At 37.2% G+C, this 19,039-nt stretch overlaps 1 protein-coding gene across 6 annotated transcripts in view; it reads right to left on the reverse strand.

Annotated features, from left to right (window-relative positions):
• Nucleotides 1–19,039, reverse strand: part of LOC139936743 (rho GTPase-activating protein 26-like) — a 60,729-nt gene that overhangs the window by 24,285 nt on the left and 17,405 nt on the right. For 3 of the 6 annotated variants that reach the window (XM_071931648.1, XM_071931647.1, XM_071931646.1), the window contains exons 2-4: nucleotides 12,385–12,480; nucleotides 3,605–3,631; nucleotides 1,563–1,624 (exon numbers count right to left, since the gene is read on the reverse strand). In XM_071931648.1, coding sequence (XP_071787749.1) covers nucleotides 1,563–1,624; nucleotides 3,605–3,631; nucleotides 12,385–12,480 — 185 coding nt within the window. The remainder of the gene's footprint in view (nucleotides 1–1,562; nucleotides 1,625–3,604; nucleotides 3,632–12,384; nucleotides 12,481–19,039) is intronic. The other 3 variants (XM_071931651.1, XM_071931650.1, XM_071931649.1) reach the window with 1 other exon arrangement.

Raw genomic sequence — 19,039 nt, forward strand, 5'->3', positions numbered from 1 at the left:
AATTGGACAATGATGCTTTTGTTTACAGGAACTGACATGTCAAATCATTTGCTAATATGAAGATTCATTCATACACAGGAAAGTAGATTTTATAAATAAGGCATCTGATGCATATCCTATTAAAATAATCATATGTGTGCTTAATTTAGTTTCTACGAATCACCCAACTGAAGTCTCACTTGGGTCATTGGTAGGTCAGGGGTAACCTTCGCATCAAGGTGCACCCCACTGAATAGGAGAAAACGAGCATCGGCCTCACTAAAAAAAGGTGTAGGCCCTCAAAATATTACATTCCAAACAGATTTGAGAGCCCTAAGAAAAGGGATACAGCGTAAAAAGTTGGCAAGATTGTGATCCGGAGGTTGTTGACTTCCAACTCGATGTATTTTGGATCGCATAGACCCTGAAATAAATAGTTCTATTTCCCAAGAGGTGTATTTAACTCGACAGGCCCTTGGAATCCTCATACCAAATTGAGATGATAAAAGTTCAAGAGTCAACAAATAATTTCCCTTTTACTGTAAAAATCTGTCTCCGACTTCTAAGCAGCAAACCTGAAAGACATACATGTAGGTTTGATCTCTTTTGCTTCGGTGACATACGACATACATGAATAAAGATCACATTCCTTGGAGAGTGGGCATTTGGTAACATAAAGCGAGTAAAATTACCACTAATACTGTCAGCGATACAATGTGAGTTGGCAAGATTCAAAAGTGATGACACAGGCAACCAGGTCCAGGAAATCAGAATAGATTTTTAAATTTGCATCATGGATAGAGAATATTAGTTGCTTTTTACCCTTACGAAATATTCTGTATTAATCACAGCATACTCATTTGCGTGTATATCACTTGGGTGGGATTCAAATGCAATAAACCATTCTCATTGTATTCTTTCCACATAATATTCTTCTGTGAAGTAAAACAGTTTTACCCCCAAAATTTGAATTTGAGAAACGTTATGTTAGAAACTTTTCTTAGATTGTCCATTCTGCCTGCGTGGACTAAATTACTTCAGGTCTCAAAAAACGCTACCCCCTTCTGAAATGAAACTTTTATGTCATCAGTTCTATTGTATTTCTACATTCATCAAATATTAAAACAATTGAATGGTTCTGAAAACCAACAAATACATTCCCTTTAAGACACAGGGTAGGCATAGTAAGTACAAGGTGCAACCAAATGTTATAATTTGATATCTGAAAACAACAGGAAAAGGGCGCGGTTGTTGCACAGTGGATTATTACATGTTCCAGGCATTAAAGAGAACTGACCACACCCTCTGGTTAGACAGGCCAGCCTGTAAGTGACTCTTGCCCTCTGTCCTTTAGGCATGATTTTAGCCCATGATTTATATCATACAATATCATGAGTAATAAACCTCTCATAGACTGAACTCTAAAAGTTATGAACAGAAATTTATCACGAAAGACCTCGTATTATGTATGAAATCCAGGATTAAAGAGGGTGTAGTGGCCAGTGGGTTCATCTAAAACTGAGACTGAAAACAATAAATTATTGAAACATATTTTCATCTTCTTCTCATCTTGACATTCTTACCATGCGATCTCTCTCGTCTTCTATTGATGCAATAAGTCGCCCAAACTCCTTCAACGATTGAGCTGCAATTCGAGACAGAAGAAAAAGAAATTTATGTTATTTATGGATGATTGTGAGGGGTGGAAGGTTTAAAAAAATAATTGTTTTCATGTATGAAAAAAATCACCCTAAAACAAGGCCAGAAGGCAGCTTGGTGTAGGACAGGATGCAAGTAAAAGAAAGACAATTTAAAAGGCGCGAAGACAAGCCCTAGTTACCCTGGTCTTTGCCTTTGTGCTCCTTCAAAAGTTTCACTTTCAGACTTTTAATTGGCAAGCCCTTTGCAAAATGAGAAACCCCCTCTCAAAGTAAAATTTTCCTTCATCAACCTAATGGTATTTAATATAAAAAAAATTGTTAAAATAACAACTCTCAGTGTCTATTTTTAGGAAAATAACTGTTATTATATCAATTTTATGTTAGATACCCATGATGAACCATCAACCATCAGTCACAAAACAATGATTTGTCTAATAAAAATATATGAATACATGATAGCTATTAAAATCTGCCCTATTTTCTTATGTTAGTATGGGGTCTGGGTACAGTGCAATAATGTTATCAAGTGGGCAAATAATTGTTATTTAAAGATTTTGTTAATTGAACTTAAGTGTAACATGATGTTAGTCACATGTAATGTCAGTCACGTGTAACGTCAGCCACGACATTGTTATGTCAGTCATTTTATTACATGAGTCAACATGGTCAATGGAAGAAATTTAGAACAGTGGATGGGCAGATTATATTTTGTCTATTACTCACAATGCACTCCATTTAAGGCACATTATTCATCATGAATATTGTCATTGATCGAAGTACAATCATGACAATGTAAAAGTAATTCTAGGCAATTGTGTTCTTTTTAAATAGTGGCATAATTATTTCAATAATCTAACACTACATATTATACAAGATAGTAAGGAGGATGTCAAAGAGAGCCAGCAGAGAGGTGAGGGCTGAGTGCAGGAAAACATCGAAAGAAAGGAGATTGTAATGTATGAGGCACAAAAGGAAAGAAATGCAGAAGTTGTATAAGACTGATCACAAGAAACTATGAACCGAGAGATGTGATGAAAATAGAAAGAGGGTTTTGAGATGTTCACAGTCTGAAGAAACAGAGAGCAGCACTAACATCTGATCCATCTCCTTCAAAGTTAGGGATACTTTAATATCGCTTTTTTGTTCTCTTTCTAAATTCACACCACAAGGCCACGGAGGGCCACGTCCAGGTGAGGGCTACACCTAATTGTTAACAGGATCACATTGCCCCTTGGGCTGAAACAGAGTTCTTCCCTTCATAGTCAGTAAGGATGTTCGCACTGGTATCGTCCACTGGTAGACAGGCCGGTAGAGCAGGATGCACTACCTTCCCAACTTTTAACGAAGTAATAATGGTCAAATGCCTTGCTCAAGGCACAAGTGTCAAGACCAGGGTTCAAACCCACACTCTGCTGCTGACAAGACCAGAGCTTGGGTATCATCCACTGGTATACAGGCTGGTAGAGCAGGATGCACTACCTTTCCAACTTTTTACAAAGCAATAATGGTTAAATGCCTTGCTCAAGGAACAAGTGTCAAGACCAGGGTTCAAACCCACACTCTGCTGCTGACAACACCAGAGCTTGGGTCCAGTGACCAAGATCACTCGGCCACAACACACATAGATGGACTCGATGGATACAGAGTGCTGTTTTGATGGGAAGGACAAGACTGTTTTGTGGAGTAGTGATTGTCAATGTCAAATTAATGAAGCTGATCAGCTACTCCACCAAGTTCTAGATTTACAAAGTAGTGTTTAGGGTGGGGTGGTTCAACCTAAAATTATGTCTAGTTTTAACATCAATGTGGTTTGGTTTACTGTGGTAACTATTTTGGTTGTTGCTAAGTACATTAGTTTGGCTCCTGAGGCTCCTGAACCACACAATTTTCTTAGCGGTAGTTTAGTAGATACCACATGGTGTATTGCAAATTGAAATAAATTGAATAAATAGAATCTTTTATACCTGACCATGAAGTTTGTTCCTCACCAGCTAGGATGGAAGAGTACATGTAAATATTTTGATTACAATAACATTGAAATATCAAAGTCTTATATAGCGCACCAAACAAGGTACTCAAGGCTCTGAGTATATAACATGTACAAACTTTCAGAAAGATAGGTTATTGTACTGATGAACTCTGAGACCCAATTATTTAGAACCTTCGGTGTTTTACAAGGTGCTACAGCGCATACAGCAGCCACAGCCAGGAACACCAGGGCGAACCCCTTGTCTTTACGATACATGTAAGTGCACTGGGTTCTTTTACATGTGTTACACAACACATGGGGCCAACGGCTTTACGTCCCATCCGAAGGAAGAAGCAATGGTTAAGTGTCTTGCTTAAGGACAGAAGTGTCGCGGCTGGGGATTCGAACCCACATTCTGCTGATCAGAAACACCAGAGTTTGAATTCGGTGCTCTTAACCGCTCTGCCATGACACACAATATGGTAGGCATGAGTTCTCAACAGTCATGATAAATATCCCAACGCTTGAACATTACGAAATAGCAGTTTTTTCTTCTCTCAATTCTTTCATGTATAAGTTTGGGGCTAGTTTTTGTTACCGTTACTACAATAGATGTTATGAAAACGAATGCGTTATGTCTGTAACAATAGTGTCAGACACAAAGGTTAATTTGCATATTTGTTAAAAAATGAGTTTATCCCATCACTACAAGTGTTAATTACCCTAATTGGACAAAATAGTCATATGGATTTAGATCTGTAGCACTTTAAAATTGAAGAGAAATTAAAAAAAACAATCACAACACATTTTTTTTGGCATCGTTTTTTTTGGGTCATGTCAGTATGTCAGTCACGACAGTATACAACCTCCCCCCCCCCCCCCAGTTGGATGGCAACTTTCTTTGTATTCGCAAAATTTGTACACTTAGCAGCTAGCTATACACGGTTTGTTATTATCAAAGATACGTGTACAAGATATATGATACGTGCATACATTAAAAACAATTTTTTTTTTTTTTTTCAAAACAAACAGACTATAAAAGCAATTCAGACTGCGCTTAACAGTTTTACGGAATCAAGTCTATTTCCAACTCCATGATTGGTTGATAATGAAAGACATCACCAAGGGCAATCAAACAAATAATCATTTTTTTGTGTCTTATTTTGTACATCTCAACTCTCCATTATTGATTTATTTTTGACACACTTTGACCACTGAACAGGACCATAGAACATCTACACAACGGGACGATATTACAAGACAGGTCCTGCACACAGTGCACAGTGCATAACGAACGATGAATAGTAATTATGTTAAAAACCTTGCACATAACGCGGTGTATTCCGAACACTCAAGTCGTACACAAATGCACAGTTGGACAAATTACAGGGACATGTACAGTCGGGAATGATTTCATCCAGCAATTTTAATTCCGACTGAACATGTTCTGTGCACACTGAATGCAACTGAGTTGCGAGTGATGATTTTAGAGTCTAGCAAAACACATTTTGCGTAGCATTTTACCACACTATGTGAATTGTACATGTTAACTAGTCTTCACAGTTGGTGTATCTCAACATATATGCATAAAATAACAAACCTGTGAAAATTCGAAGTTGCGAGATATTTATGAAAGAAAAAAAACACCCTTGTCACACCATGGTCACACGAAGTTGTGTGCTTTCAGAGGCCTGATTTCGAGACCTCAAATTCTGAAACTCTGAGGTCTCGAAACCAAATTCGCCGAAAATTACTTCTTTCTTGAAAACTACGTCACTTCAGAGGGAGCTGTTTCTTACAATGTTTTATACTATCAACCTCTCCCCATTACTCATAATCAAGAAAGGTATTATGATAATAATTATTTTGATTAATTACTAATAGTGTCCACTGCCTTTAACAACTAGACCTTGAGAATTCGGGTCAACAAGATGGCCAATTCAGGATCTGATACTCACTCTATGAATCATGGTCATATTTACATGGGTGATCATGTACTACAGTGTACCCCTGAAGTGGTTTTGACCAGGAGATTAGGCACCCACAAGCAGGGTATTAAGGCACAGAGGTTGATTCCTAATTTAGGACTAGTCCTAGGAGATATAAAAAACCGTTTGTGTCCTAAATTAGGACCAGTAACATGGGTGATAACGTACTACGGTGTACTCCTGACGTGGTTTAGACATCCACAAGCAGGGACCTAAAAACACTGGGGTGGATTTCATAAAGAGTTAAGACTAGTCTTATCTCAAGTTACTCATCTGAACTTAGAACTAGTCATACATTTCTAATATCTCCTAGGACTAGTCCTAAGTTAGGACTAGTACTAACTCTTTGTGAAATCGACCACAGGACACCTTTTGTACAATGTACATGTAAATTGTCAAAGACCAGTATTCTCGATTGGTGTATCCCAACATTGACAGTGTATGCTTAAAATAACATACTTTAAACATTTTGGCTCAATTGGTCATCGAAATTGAAAGAGAATGATGAAAGAAAAAACACCCTTGTTGCACAACTTTGTGTGCTTTCAGATGTATTTAATAAAAGGCTTCAGGCCTGAAGTTTTTCATAGTCTGAGTGAAAAACTATGTTACTTTTGCTCGTTCAAGTAAGTTTTCATGGTAACAATTATTTTGAGTAATTACCAATAGTGTCCAGTGCCTTTAACCTGCATACACTGCATACAGCACAGTAACTGGCACGAACTGTTTACTTTCATTGATTAGATCTTACTACAATATAATTTGCAGATAATGCACAGCATAATGTGCAACTGCAGAGTTCTACACGGTGCATATGACTGCACAGATAAGGTGACCATTCTGAAAAGATAGCTTAGGTTTTGGCTTTAGGTCTGGCTTAGAATCTGGCTAAGGCTCTGACTTGGGCTCTGTCTGCCTGTCTGAAGTCCCAGGTTACCAAACGTACACACTTTCATAATATCTGAATGTGCCTAAGCCTGGCCTAAGTTAGTGCCTGTCTAAAGACCCAGGTTACCAAACGTACACACTTTCATAATATCTGGTAGCGCCTAAGCCTGGCCTAAGTTAGTGCCTGTCTAAAGACCCAGGTTACCAAAAGTACACATTTTCATAATTTCTGATGGCGATAATCCTGGCCTAAGTTAGTGGTTTTGAACAACGGTCTGAACCTGTATACCTGAAGGTCTTCCTCCAAATTATATATATATTTGTTATTATTAGGCAATTCTAAAAAATTTTATCATTTTATAACTGTAACATGTAGTTTGTTTTGTTTTTGTTTACAGTTCTTGTCAAGGCCATTTTAAGGCCCCTTTTCATCATCAAAAGCTAGAAAAAATGTAGCTGCCAATTTCCATAAATAAGAAAAGGTTTGACGTGTTTTCTTCGGCTAAACTGTGTACAAATCATGCCTGCATGACGTCAAGGCTCAGTTGCTCTTTTGTAAACATGTCTGTATTGACACAATTCACCTGAAGTCTTTCCCACAACAAATCTTGATTGCCAATTTTTGAAAGTCAGATTTCCCTGTGAGTTACTGTGTAGTACATTTTAGGCTACACACACGTATGTAGTTAGACATGTACATATCTTATGCTTTTTTTAGTTTCAAAATGGCCGTCCATTTCTCCTCATGTTTTTTTTCTTCTTCTTTTTTTCTTTCTTTTTTTCCTGTGGGCAATTCTAAACCCAAATTTTTAAAAATGTGGTCTAAGCACACTCAATTGGAAAACAAATCAGCAGAATGTGTTTACTTGGGGTTTATCTTTGATTTTAAAAGTCCTTCTGAGCAATGTTTGACATTCTACATGTAAATAGTTTTATCTTGCGATCCCTGCTACAAATGTATAGGACAGTTACAGGTTATTTGACTTTAGACTGGCACTCACCAATTAAATAGGGAGACTGACAATATTAGGGCTAGATAACACTTGCAGCTCAGTCGGTGAAGCTGGAGATCATTGGAGATCAATTTCTTCTATAGTACAAGTTTCTTTGTTTAAACCAAAACAACCAACAAAGTAAAAGTAAAAATGTGGGAGGTAAAGACTTTTCCGTTCTGTGTTTGTTTTTCAAATGTGAGTTTCACTTTGAGTAAAACAAAAACAGGCTTTATCTGATTGTGTTTTTGTAACACTCCCTTATGGAGTTTTGGTATTGAGAAAAGGCCTAAACTTTACGAGGCCAGCAGACAGCTACTTCAAGGTGTGGGCTACAACACTTCCCTTTTTAGGGCTGTGGACCCAAATCAACTGACAATAGGGGCACATTGCCGCCGACTCCTAGGGCTGAAACAGGGTTACAGTCCACAGGGATGTACTATATGCGAGGCGTGGGTGTCATCCACCAGGAGCCTGTCTGTAGCACAGTATGTACTCAAACACATACTCCAACTAATGTTATTATATGTGTTGAAGAACTGTGTGCTAAAGTCCATGCTCTAGTCTGAGAATGTGACTGCAACAACATTATGATAATGTGTGGCGGGTCTGGAATTTGATTCTCCTTGGGGGGAAAGGGAATTTTATTTCTTTAGAGGAGAACACTTCCAGTAGAAATCAAAATGTCTTACGAGAATCAAGGTCAAGATCAGGAAAATGGCAGACAAGAGGCAAGGTGCAATGTAATCCCATACAGCTACATGTATTAGACCTTTATCATGCTGCCTTCATCTTGGCCATGTTCCTTGTATCGAATAACAATGAATGCTAATAATCATTATGCAAATAGGAACCAGACTGTTTTGTTCTTCCAGCCTCGGATTGGTTACATTGATATCAATGGTGGAAACCCAAGATGGCTGCATAATGATAAAAGTCTAATGGTCCTAGAACGAACTTTGGACTTGGAGTGTTCCAATTTCATGTCAAATGAAATATTAGATGTCCAACTTCCTCATCAACTATGCTTTGAGATTTAATTTGATTATAAATGGATCTTTTTTGGGGTTAAATTAGTTTGTCTGGTATGCTTCGTTAGTGTTTTAAAGGGGGTGGGGGGGAGGGGTCATGATAAAAATGCTCTGCCTGTCAAAGGGAAAGTATAAAGCAATTTGCATCACTTTTTTCGACTTGTTGACCATGTTACACTTCATTATTGTGCTTCAATAACTATAATTGATTTTGTAAACTGACAAAAATGTCAGAGAGAAAATGTTCCTGATTGCACAGTAGCGATTTTAAAACCAAAATAAACACCATGTAGAAAACATTCCAAAAGACTTGTTTCAATTTAGTGTGCTTTGTGACAGCTAAACATACAAAAATGTGGGTCCAGAATGCCTCACAGCTTTGAAAACACCTTGGGAGAACCCAGGCAATGAGTGATAAACTTTATAATCCAGGCCTGGAATTTTCATCTTTAAGAGGCAAGGCCACTTTCAATTTGCATTAAAGACACTGGACACTATTGGTTATTGTCAAAGACCAGTCTTCTCACTTGGTGTATCTCAACATATGCAAAAAATAACAAACCTGTGAAAGTAGGATTTGAAACTTTGCATGGTGGAAATACGATATAGAAAGGTTTGCGGTAACACCATGTAATGACTATCTCTAATGAGTTGGGGGTGGTTCTGAAAAGAACCGCTGGTTTCAACTCGACCTTTCGATCAGTATGCTCTGATTGTCTTCTGGAGAAAGCTATAGTTCTGCTTTCTCCAGAAGACGATCAGAGCAGAAAGCTTTCTGCTTTCTCCAGAAGACGATCAGAGCATACTGATCGAAACGTCAAGTTGAAACCAACAGTTCTTTTCAGAACCACCCCAACTCATTAGAGATAGTCATTACATGGTGTTACCGCAAACCTTTCTAAACCTGTGAAAATTTGAGCTCAATTGGTCGTCGAAGTTGCAAGATAATAATGAGAGAAAAACATCCTTGTCACACGAAGTTGTGTGCGTTCAGATGCTTGATTTTGAGACCTCAAATTCTAAATCTGAGGTCTCGAAATCAAATTCGTGGAAAATTACTTCTTTCTCGAAAAACTACTCCACTTCAGAGGGAGCCGTTTATCACAATGTTTTGTACTACCAACATCTCCTCATTACTTGTTACCAAGTAAGGTTTTATGCTAATAAATAATTTGAGTAATTACCAATAGTGTCCACTGCGGTTCAGGCACTTCTTGAAGCCTATGGGGAACTTTTGAAGGGACACCAGGGCCAAGACCAGGGGCAACAAAGGCCATGGGCCCTGTGCCCTTCGTGTTGTAATTCCAGGCCTGATAATCAGCAAGCTTGCAGATTGAACCTTAATCTAATTGTTCTTCTGAAGATTCAATCCTACATTTTTAACTGTAATTTCAGCCTTCCAGCTGTTTTACAGCAGAGACTGACTCCTACTTGACAGGCCTACATCCCTGTTGTAAACCGTACTGCCTTGGGATATGAAGTACAGGTACAAGACATGTGTGTGGGGGCGTTCATTTACTTTTTGCTTGATAAATTCTATAACCCAAATTCCGAACATTTCATTTTAGGCACATGCACGCTCCATACACGTGGAGGGTAGGTAAACAAGCACCTGAATGTTATCAGTGAATTTTTTCTAGCATCAAAACTTAACTTCAGTACTTGACTCGTTTGAGGTATGTGCGAACAAATGTGTTAGGCATGCTGAGTACATGAATATAATGTAAATTCCTTGTACTTTTCTTAGAGGAAACTCCACGTGAATGTGTGAGGCCTACCTCTTTGTAATGCCAATAGATGCACTATTCACCCATCACTCAGAAAGAAAATAAAATTTTGAACTTTGATCAATTTTTTTTGGATAGTAGATGCCGTAACTGGGCCCAATGTCATTTCTCTTCATGCAGGCAGAAAACATATATTTTGTAAAATGTCTCTTAAGCGAAAAACGGCCAGGGTACAAGTCACAGATAGCAAATGTGGTGTTTTGTTTAGTCACCTTTTTTTCTAGTAAGCTTAATTTGCCATATGCTCATGTAGCTCTGCTTTTCTATGGTCAAACAGCTCCATTAATTTTAGCTCTGCATTAATTTCTTACCATAAATCTATACAAAAACCTGTATTGACAAAAACTTAATATGAGGGAAAATGCAACCCGAATTAAAAGTACAAATAAAATGTTGCTATCTACATGTATTTCATAATTTGTTCTTATTTTTAAAATTTATGTACGTGTCATATATTTGAAAAAGAAAACAAAATTGGGGGGGGGGGCTGTACTTTAACCATAATTATTGAAATTTTCTTTGAGACTGTGTGAACTAAATTTTAAGTTTCCTTTTTTTTTTTTTTTTACCCACATAAAAATTGGAATACTGTCCATTAAAAATGCCTTTTGTACAGCTTTATATTATAAGCTTACTGTAGAAGACAAGGTCACACACTGTGTAGGCCCACATGTAATATAAATGAAGTCTGACCCCCAATATTAAACTGCAAATTTTTACTAATTTAAGTCAAGGAACACGACAACGACGATGGCGACAGAATGGCGATCTACATACAGGTTCGTGTAATTCTTGTGCAGGTATCCCAATATAGTGACAGGTTATTTACACCTGTCTATCCCCAACAAAAGAAACCCTGACACAAACTCCTAGATGAACCATTCATGTACACAGAACCCACACAGCCTCAACCAATTATTCCTCGGCCATATAAGCCTGCAACTCCTCCGCCAAGCATTTCCTGTGGTGCACCCTTTGGGCTTTCATGCCAAACATTTGTCAACCGCATACTACCCTACTGGACTGGACGCATTTAATTTCTGGCAATTTCAGGGTCAGAGGTTTTTTCTCACCGCGGGGGACGTAAAGTCAGTCTGCCAACGGCCAAATGAAATACCTTCCATGGTATATGTGGTAATGTAAATATGATAATTAGGCTGTCCTCTTACACAATTTGTTTTAATACAAATTATGAGAAAAAAATACAATTTTTGACACTGCCCTGGTTTGTGAATTATACATATATTGAATGGGTTAAACAAAAGTTTGTGAGAAACATATTGAACAAGTTAAAAAATGTACTACAAGTGTGTAAGATTTTAAATGCACTTTTATGCATAAAAGACAATATAACATTAAAGTAGTCATTAATTAGTGTTAAAGGTGGTGGCGTAATTTTTTGATGAAATAAATTACTTTCTATAATTTTTTCCCTAATGAATTTGATGGATGCTGCTATTTCATAAACAAAATAAAACATTCGAAAAATTTCACTTAAGCCACGGATAATGCACACAATACAAGTAACAAACATGCAAATGGACATCTAGCCTAATGTTTGGATTCCGACATTAATACATTTTTAGTTTACTACATCATGTACCACTTACATGTATTATTGGCAGATTTCTTTATGCAATACCTGAAGTGGAAGCTTAAATAGCTATTAAAATTCAAACCTAAATTTTCAGGTCAAATTTGCAACAACAAAAACTTACTTGTACTGCAAAATGTCATCAACCATTTCTAGAAACCAAGTTATTTTAAATTTAAACAGATATTTATAATAATTAAAACAAAACACTTTTAGCATAAATGTAACCATCCCATTCTTTTCCAATAGGAGACAAAACATTCCTTTTTTTGCGGCTCTGCACGTACTGTAGGTCTCAGAGCACATGGACATGCTGAGAACTGTATAAAAAGGACCGTCCAAAAGTCTCCCTTTTTTAACTAGCCCCTACCTTACCCCCCCCCCCCCCCAGATTCCCACTCCAGGAAAAACACTTAGAAGGCATAGTTACATTTAAGACACTCAAAATAGACACTAACAAAACATAGAAGACCTTTCAAAAAGACAGGAACTTACAAATGTCAATTTCATCATCAGTCTGGGACATTCCAATGCACTCAAAGTTGAACGTGATCAGTGTGTCTGAGAATGCTCTCTGTGCCTTCGATAGATCTGTAAAACAGAAATAGAAAATCAAAATTAGCCTCAAATGTTATCTACATACAGTAGAACAGTTGCATCACCAGAGAACCCTTCCTCCTTTACTTATAAAGGCAGTGGACACTACGGGTAATTACTCAAAGTAATTATCAGCATAAAACCTCACTTGGTAACGAGTAATGGGGAGAGGCTGGCAGTATAAAACATTGTGAGAAACGGCTCCCTCTGAAGTGACGTAGTTTTCGAGAAAGAAGTAATTATCCACAAATTTAATTTCCAGACCTCAAGTTTAGAATTTGAGGTCTTGAAATCGAGCATCTAAAAGCACACAACTTCGTGTGACAAGGGTGTTTTTTCTTTCATAGTTACTTCGCAACTCCGACGACCAATCGAGCTTAAACTTTCACATGTTATTTTATGCATATGTTGATATACACCAAGTGAGAAGACTGGTCTTTAACAATTACCAATAGTGTCCACTGTCTTTAACCACCCCCACCCCAAACGTAAGGCGCCATGAATGGTTTGAAATATACAATATTTTTTAACCTTCGGGAAAGACTCTAATAGGGTCAAAACGTCAGGCCATAAACTATTTTTTTTTTTTACCCAACATGTAGGTCCTCTTTTGCTGGTAAGCAGTTTGCCACAGCTAATTCTATTTTCTAAATATTCTTGTTTGTTTACATTTTTAAAATCGTCACTGGACCTCTATTTTGTTTTAAAATCAGTTATCCAAAAACATCCAGCTATTACTACTAATCCCTTCCAGCCTCGGGCTGTATGTACATGGTATGTATACTGAATTGGCGGCTAGAGCTATGGCTAGCCATAGACGTAACCACCACTTTGGACATGGCTGCAGGTTGATAGCATTCCTTAGCCATTGATCGGACGAGTTGGTGTATAAAAAGCGTTTTTTAACCGTTTGTTAAATGGTTAGAAAGGTGTTGTAAAAGTAGAATACAATGATCTACACAAATATTCATCGAAATTGCGTGGTCCTTTTACATCGTCGACTAACACTGTCGGCCATTTATGGGAGTCAAATTGTTGACTCCCATAAATGGCCGACCGTGTTTCTTCGCGACGTAAAAGGAAAACTGTCAAATTCTGAGGCAAGTTTGTGTGGATATTTATATTCTACTTTTAAACTATCTATCTAACCATATGCATTTCATAGCGAACGGCTTCAAACGCTTTTCAAAGACCAACTCGACCTATCCAAGGCAACGTGTTCCTTTAACTTAAAAACATCACAGCACCAACACTAGTCTACTGTATTTAAGGGGACATCATGAACCGGATGGCTTGAATACATCAGGTTTTAATGGCCCCCCAAAAAAGAAAACAAATTCTAAATACAACCGCTTTGGAAATCATGCATTCATTTGGTTTATATACATCTGTGGAAGCAGGAAATAATGTATTGAAAGCTGTCCAGTTTGTTGTTTGTTTGATTCTGAATACTTGGAGAGGAAAAGCATTTAGCAGATAATACATTACATACATTGTTAATGACAACTTGTCAGCTAATGTACAATGTGGTACTTTATAAGCACTCAGCAACAAGCACATAAGGAAGTATTTGCACACCTCAAACATCTTATTGGGCAATACCTTCATACTCAATATAACTGAATTGTATTATAAATGCAATATCATAAAAATATAAAATACAAAGATACTGCTGAAAACCCTGAAAATATGATAGATAATAAATTATTTTAAAGTTTTTGTGATGTATTTTGTAAGTTTTTGTAGTATTTCTAATAATGAATCCAACCATATGTGGTTGCAAGTAAAATTAACCTTACCTAAACAAAACTGAGAAATAAAGGATTGGGGAGGTATTATTATTCAAAAACACAAGACTGCCGGACTTGTCTGGTGTAAGTTTACTACATTGTAGCCAGACACTGGCCTCAAGCCTTCGGTCAGAGTAATTTTCTAGCCTTGAGCTTTAATTATTGTACAAACTTGTACATGTACACATATAATGCAAAATTAAATACATGTACATGTACCTTTGAGATACATACAGTTGAGTAGGATTTGAAACTGTGCATGGTTGAAATACGATATGGAAAGTTTTGCGGTAACACCATGTAATGACTACACATGTATCTCTAATGAGTTTGGGTGGTTCTGAAAACAACCGTTGGTTTCAACTCGCAGGTTTCGACATGCAGTTGGTTTGAATTGATTCGTTGTATAAGTACTGTACATCATTTATAAGCTTGTATGAATGTTGAAATTTTATCCAATTATACATTTCAAAATTATGTTTAAAATTTAAATTAGTTTACTTACAGTGTACGTGTACCTAATAAAGAGCAGGTACATGTACAAACTGTGCGTGATCTCAGAAACAAATAAACAGGACAACCTGAACACTACTTGCACTACATGTTCATAAATTCCACATCTTTTATTACATATTGTCCCCATGCTTTGTTTACTCAAATGATATGTACTGCATTGCTTACAGTATGTTTAAAAAGTAACCAGTGTGTTACTTTGACTAGCGACCTAGGGGTCCCTATACAATCACTAGGGGAGATCCAACCAGTATACGCAAACAATCTTATCCTATATTTTTAATATTGATTCAGCCCTCTATCTATGGAGGCCGCCCCCATTCAGATACCAGACGCCTTTTGCCGCCGCTGACGCTACAGCCGTGGGTCATGACGGTTGCGGACATTGTGCTCTCTTTAGTGCGTGGTGTGAAGTATTAATCAGTTATAGTGAATGTGAAATGTAGACTGTTAAATGGGTAGTGTGTTTGTTTGATTGGTCTGTGTGGAATGGGTGGTTGGGAAACTGAGTGATAACAATGTGTATTTATATAGAGGATGGTAAATGCGAGCACCACAGATGAACACTGCACACCTAAATTTATTTATAAATGTTTTTGAAAGTGCAATTTTTATTTTATTTTTGTAATATATTTGTGTTTAATTGTATTAAATTGGACACTTTCTGAACAGAACAAAAACTAAAAGTTCACAGATACAAATAACTTACAGGGTTTACAGAAAGTAATGGTGAAAGACTTCCCTTGAAATATTATTCTATGAAATGCTTTACTTTTTGAGAAAACATTAAATCAATTCTCAATATCGAGGATACGTATTTATTTTAAACACACGTCATGACAAGGTGAAACGTGTGGAAACAAGGGTGGGTTTTCCCGTTATTTTCTCCCGACTCCAATGACCGATTGAGCCTAAATTTTCACAGGTTTGTTATTTTATAATATAAGTTGTGATACACGAAGTGTGGGCCTTTGGACAATACTGTTTACCGATGTTGTGCGATTGCTTTAACCCATGCTGTAAGAAAGTCTAATTTACTTTATTTTTATCAATTTAAACCACAAGGGAAACTGACTGGGTAAATTTTGAAATATTTTTGGGGGGTTGAACAAAGAATTAACTAGGGTGGGATTCGAACTAACAACCTCCGGATTAGCGTGCCGGCGCTCTACCAACTGAGCTACATGTATCTAGCCCTATATTGGCGGTGTCCCTATTTTGTCAATTGTTCAGGGGTGCCAGTCAGAAGCCATACAACTGTTAACTGTCGTGTAGCCAGGGATCACAACCAAATTACGATACAACCTGGGAAGCGGCAACCAGGGGATCACCTTAAGGGGATGCGACTTTTTTGTTTTACTTTTATTTTTGATAAACAAACTATTTTGAAGGGTGTTTTTACTGCAAACAGTTGGGTTACATTTACATACCTTTCATGAGCATAATTTCATGCTGAATTGCTTTAAAAAATTCATTTTATTTGTACATAAAAACCAGTACATGAACATGTAGACTATAAATGTACACCTGTGAGCACCACATCAGATACATAACATGTTACTGCTTCACATCTGTCCCAATGCATAATGCACTGATTGAATTTCAACAAATAAATAATTCACCCCTTACTTCCAAAATGATACATGTATGTCAAACTCGGTTTCCAATTCCCCATCATGGCATTTAAATATGACGCTGTGTGAAAAAGGTACGCGCGACCTTGTGATTATGACTGGCCATATATACACGGCACACGTCAAAATTGTAATGACACACTGTAGATGGTCCCTGAACTCAATATGGTTCAATACTGTGCAGTGTTATTAGTGCAGAAAGAATTAACCTCCATCGGAACTCAACCACAGTTCATGGTTCCAAGACCCTCTATGGAGTCGCCGACATCGTGGTCATGTTTCCTGTCTCCAATAGTAATACTGCCTCGTGATTTCCTTTATCGGGAAAAGGGGCCAGACTGTTTTTTCATTTGTGCCTCAGTTTGGTTGTATATTGATGTCAAAAGGGTGAAAACAAAATGGCTGAGTTGTGTTAAAAATGTAATGTGGGTCTACATTATATTATATTATTAAGGATGTGCAGGTCCCTTGGCTCTTTTTTGATTTAAAGACACTGGACACTAGTGGTAATTGTCAAAGACCAGTCTTCACACTTACTGTATCTCAACATATAAATAAAATAACAAACCTGTGAAAATTTGAGCTCAATCGGTCGTCGAAGTTGCGAGATAATAATAAAAAAAATAAAAACCCTTATCACACGAAGTTGTGTGCATTCAGATGCTTGATTTCGAGACCTCAAATTCTAAACCTGAGGTCTCGAAATCAAATTGATGGAAAATTACTTCTTTCTCGAAAACTACTCCACTTCAGAGGGAGCTGTTTATCTCAATGTTTTATACTAGCTACCAACCTCTACCCATTACTTGTTACCAAGTAAGGTTTTATGCTAGTAAATATTTTGAGTAACTACCAATAGTGTCCACTGCCTTTAATGTTGCTAATATTTTATGGTACACATGTCGCTGTACAAAGTACGTGTTCCATCCCTGAATTGTTGTTTTCTTCTCCATTCTAAATGAAGCCAGGGCAAGATGCAGACTTCAGCTACACTTGATGTATATCACTCAGCATCAGGATTCACTGGCGACAGTAGAACTACACCACATGAACAATTTATAATTTTGGCTCGTCCTTTTTGCAAGCTCAGAAACCCCTGTCAGTGACATGTAGAGACATGTCTTTCCCATTCATTATGCACCATGTAGATCTGCGAGGATTGTGCAAGGTTGCCCCTCAAAATGGCGATTTAAAATTCACTGTTCAATCTTTGCTCAGCAACATGATAGAAGCGACAGATTTAGGTCAAAATAAAACACATGGATACTGTGTATATGGAATGAAATAAAAAATAGGGCATAATTCAATGCAATAAATTCTACAGATCTTCATAATCAGCATGATGCTTAATTTCTGATGGCAAGCCTCTGTTGTCATCTCCAAAATGAAGGAATACTGATGAAAGAACTAAATCAGAGATAGTAAAGAGCGGACTTCACACAAAATACACAGACCTTTGAACCTTCAATTTCAAATGGAAAAATTTTTACATCTCAAACTATTTCTTTTGATAAAATCAAATTCACAGAGATATTCTTGTTCAGTATACACGGTACATGGTTTCAGGCCTTGCAGGGCAGTTCTTTCTCAGGTACATGATACGCCCCCATCCCCCACCCCACTTTTTAAAACATGATAATTTTGGGAAATAGTTTCACCAAAAAACCCTAAAAGGAAAATCAACCAATACCAATACATAGATTGCACACAGTGTGCTTCAGCCAAACATTTAAAATAATTGGTCCAGAAATTACCTCAGTTTTGAAAAAAAACAAAAAACATGGGAGAACCCTTACTTCATCAGTTGTTTCCCAACCACCTTGACGATGCTCTTAAAGGCAGTGGACACTATTGGTAAATGTAATTACTCAAAATAATTATTAGCATAAAACCTTACTTGATAACAGAGTAATGGGGAGAAGTTGATAGTATAAAACATTGTGAGAATCAGCTTTTCCACAAATTTTCCACGAATTTTATTTCAAGACCTCAGTTTTAGATTCCGAGGTCTCGAAATCAAGCATCTGAAACTACACAACTTCGTGTGACAAGGTTTTTTTTCTTTCATTATTGTCCGACAACTTCAAATAACCAATTGAGCTCAAATTTTAACAGGTTTGTTATTTTATGCATATATGTTGAGTTACAGCGAGTGGGAAGACTGGTCTTTGACAGTTACCAAAAGTGTCCAGTGCCTTTAATGTTATCATGTGATGCACTGTTAAGTTTCGCAGTTCAATGGTTCTAACCCGTATTGTAGCGCAGATAAGTAGCTGGATAACTAAGATTATCATCCCATATGCATTCCCAGTTCGCACAACACACAACACAATGATTTTTTAAATTTTTTTTATACAACAGACACACATTTGTTGACTTTAAAAATAAGTCAAACATTCAATAAAAAAAGTGGATTTCCCAATTTTGAGGGCTCTGCTTCAAGTTATAAAAAGAATCTTAGCTCAACAAAACTGAGCCAGGCATCGAAATAATTCACGTGGCACCCGCAGCAATTGCTGTGGTACCCTTTGCTTTTGCTGTGGTACCTAATACAAACTTACAGTTTCCCAATAGAAGTGCCCTTTACCACAGAAAAGTTTCTGTGCCCTTCAAGAG

The sequence above is a fragment of the Asterias amurensis genome, chromosome 4 (assembly GCF_032118995.1).
Source record: "Asterias amurensis chromosome 4, ASM3211899v1".
Lineage (NCBI taxonomy): Eukaryota > Metazoa > Echinodermata > Asteroidea > Forcipulatida > Asteriidae > Asterias > Asterias amurensis.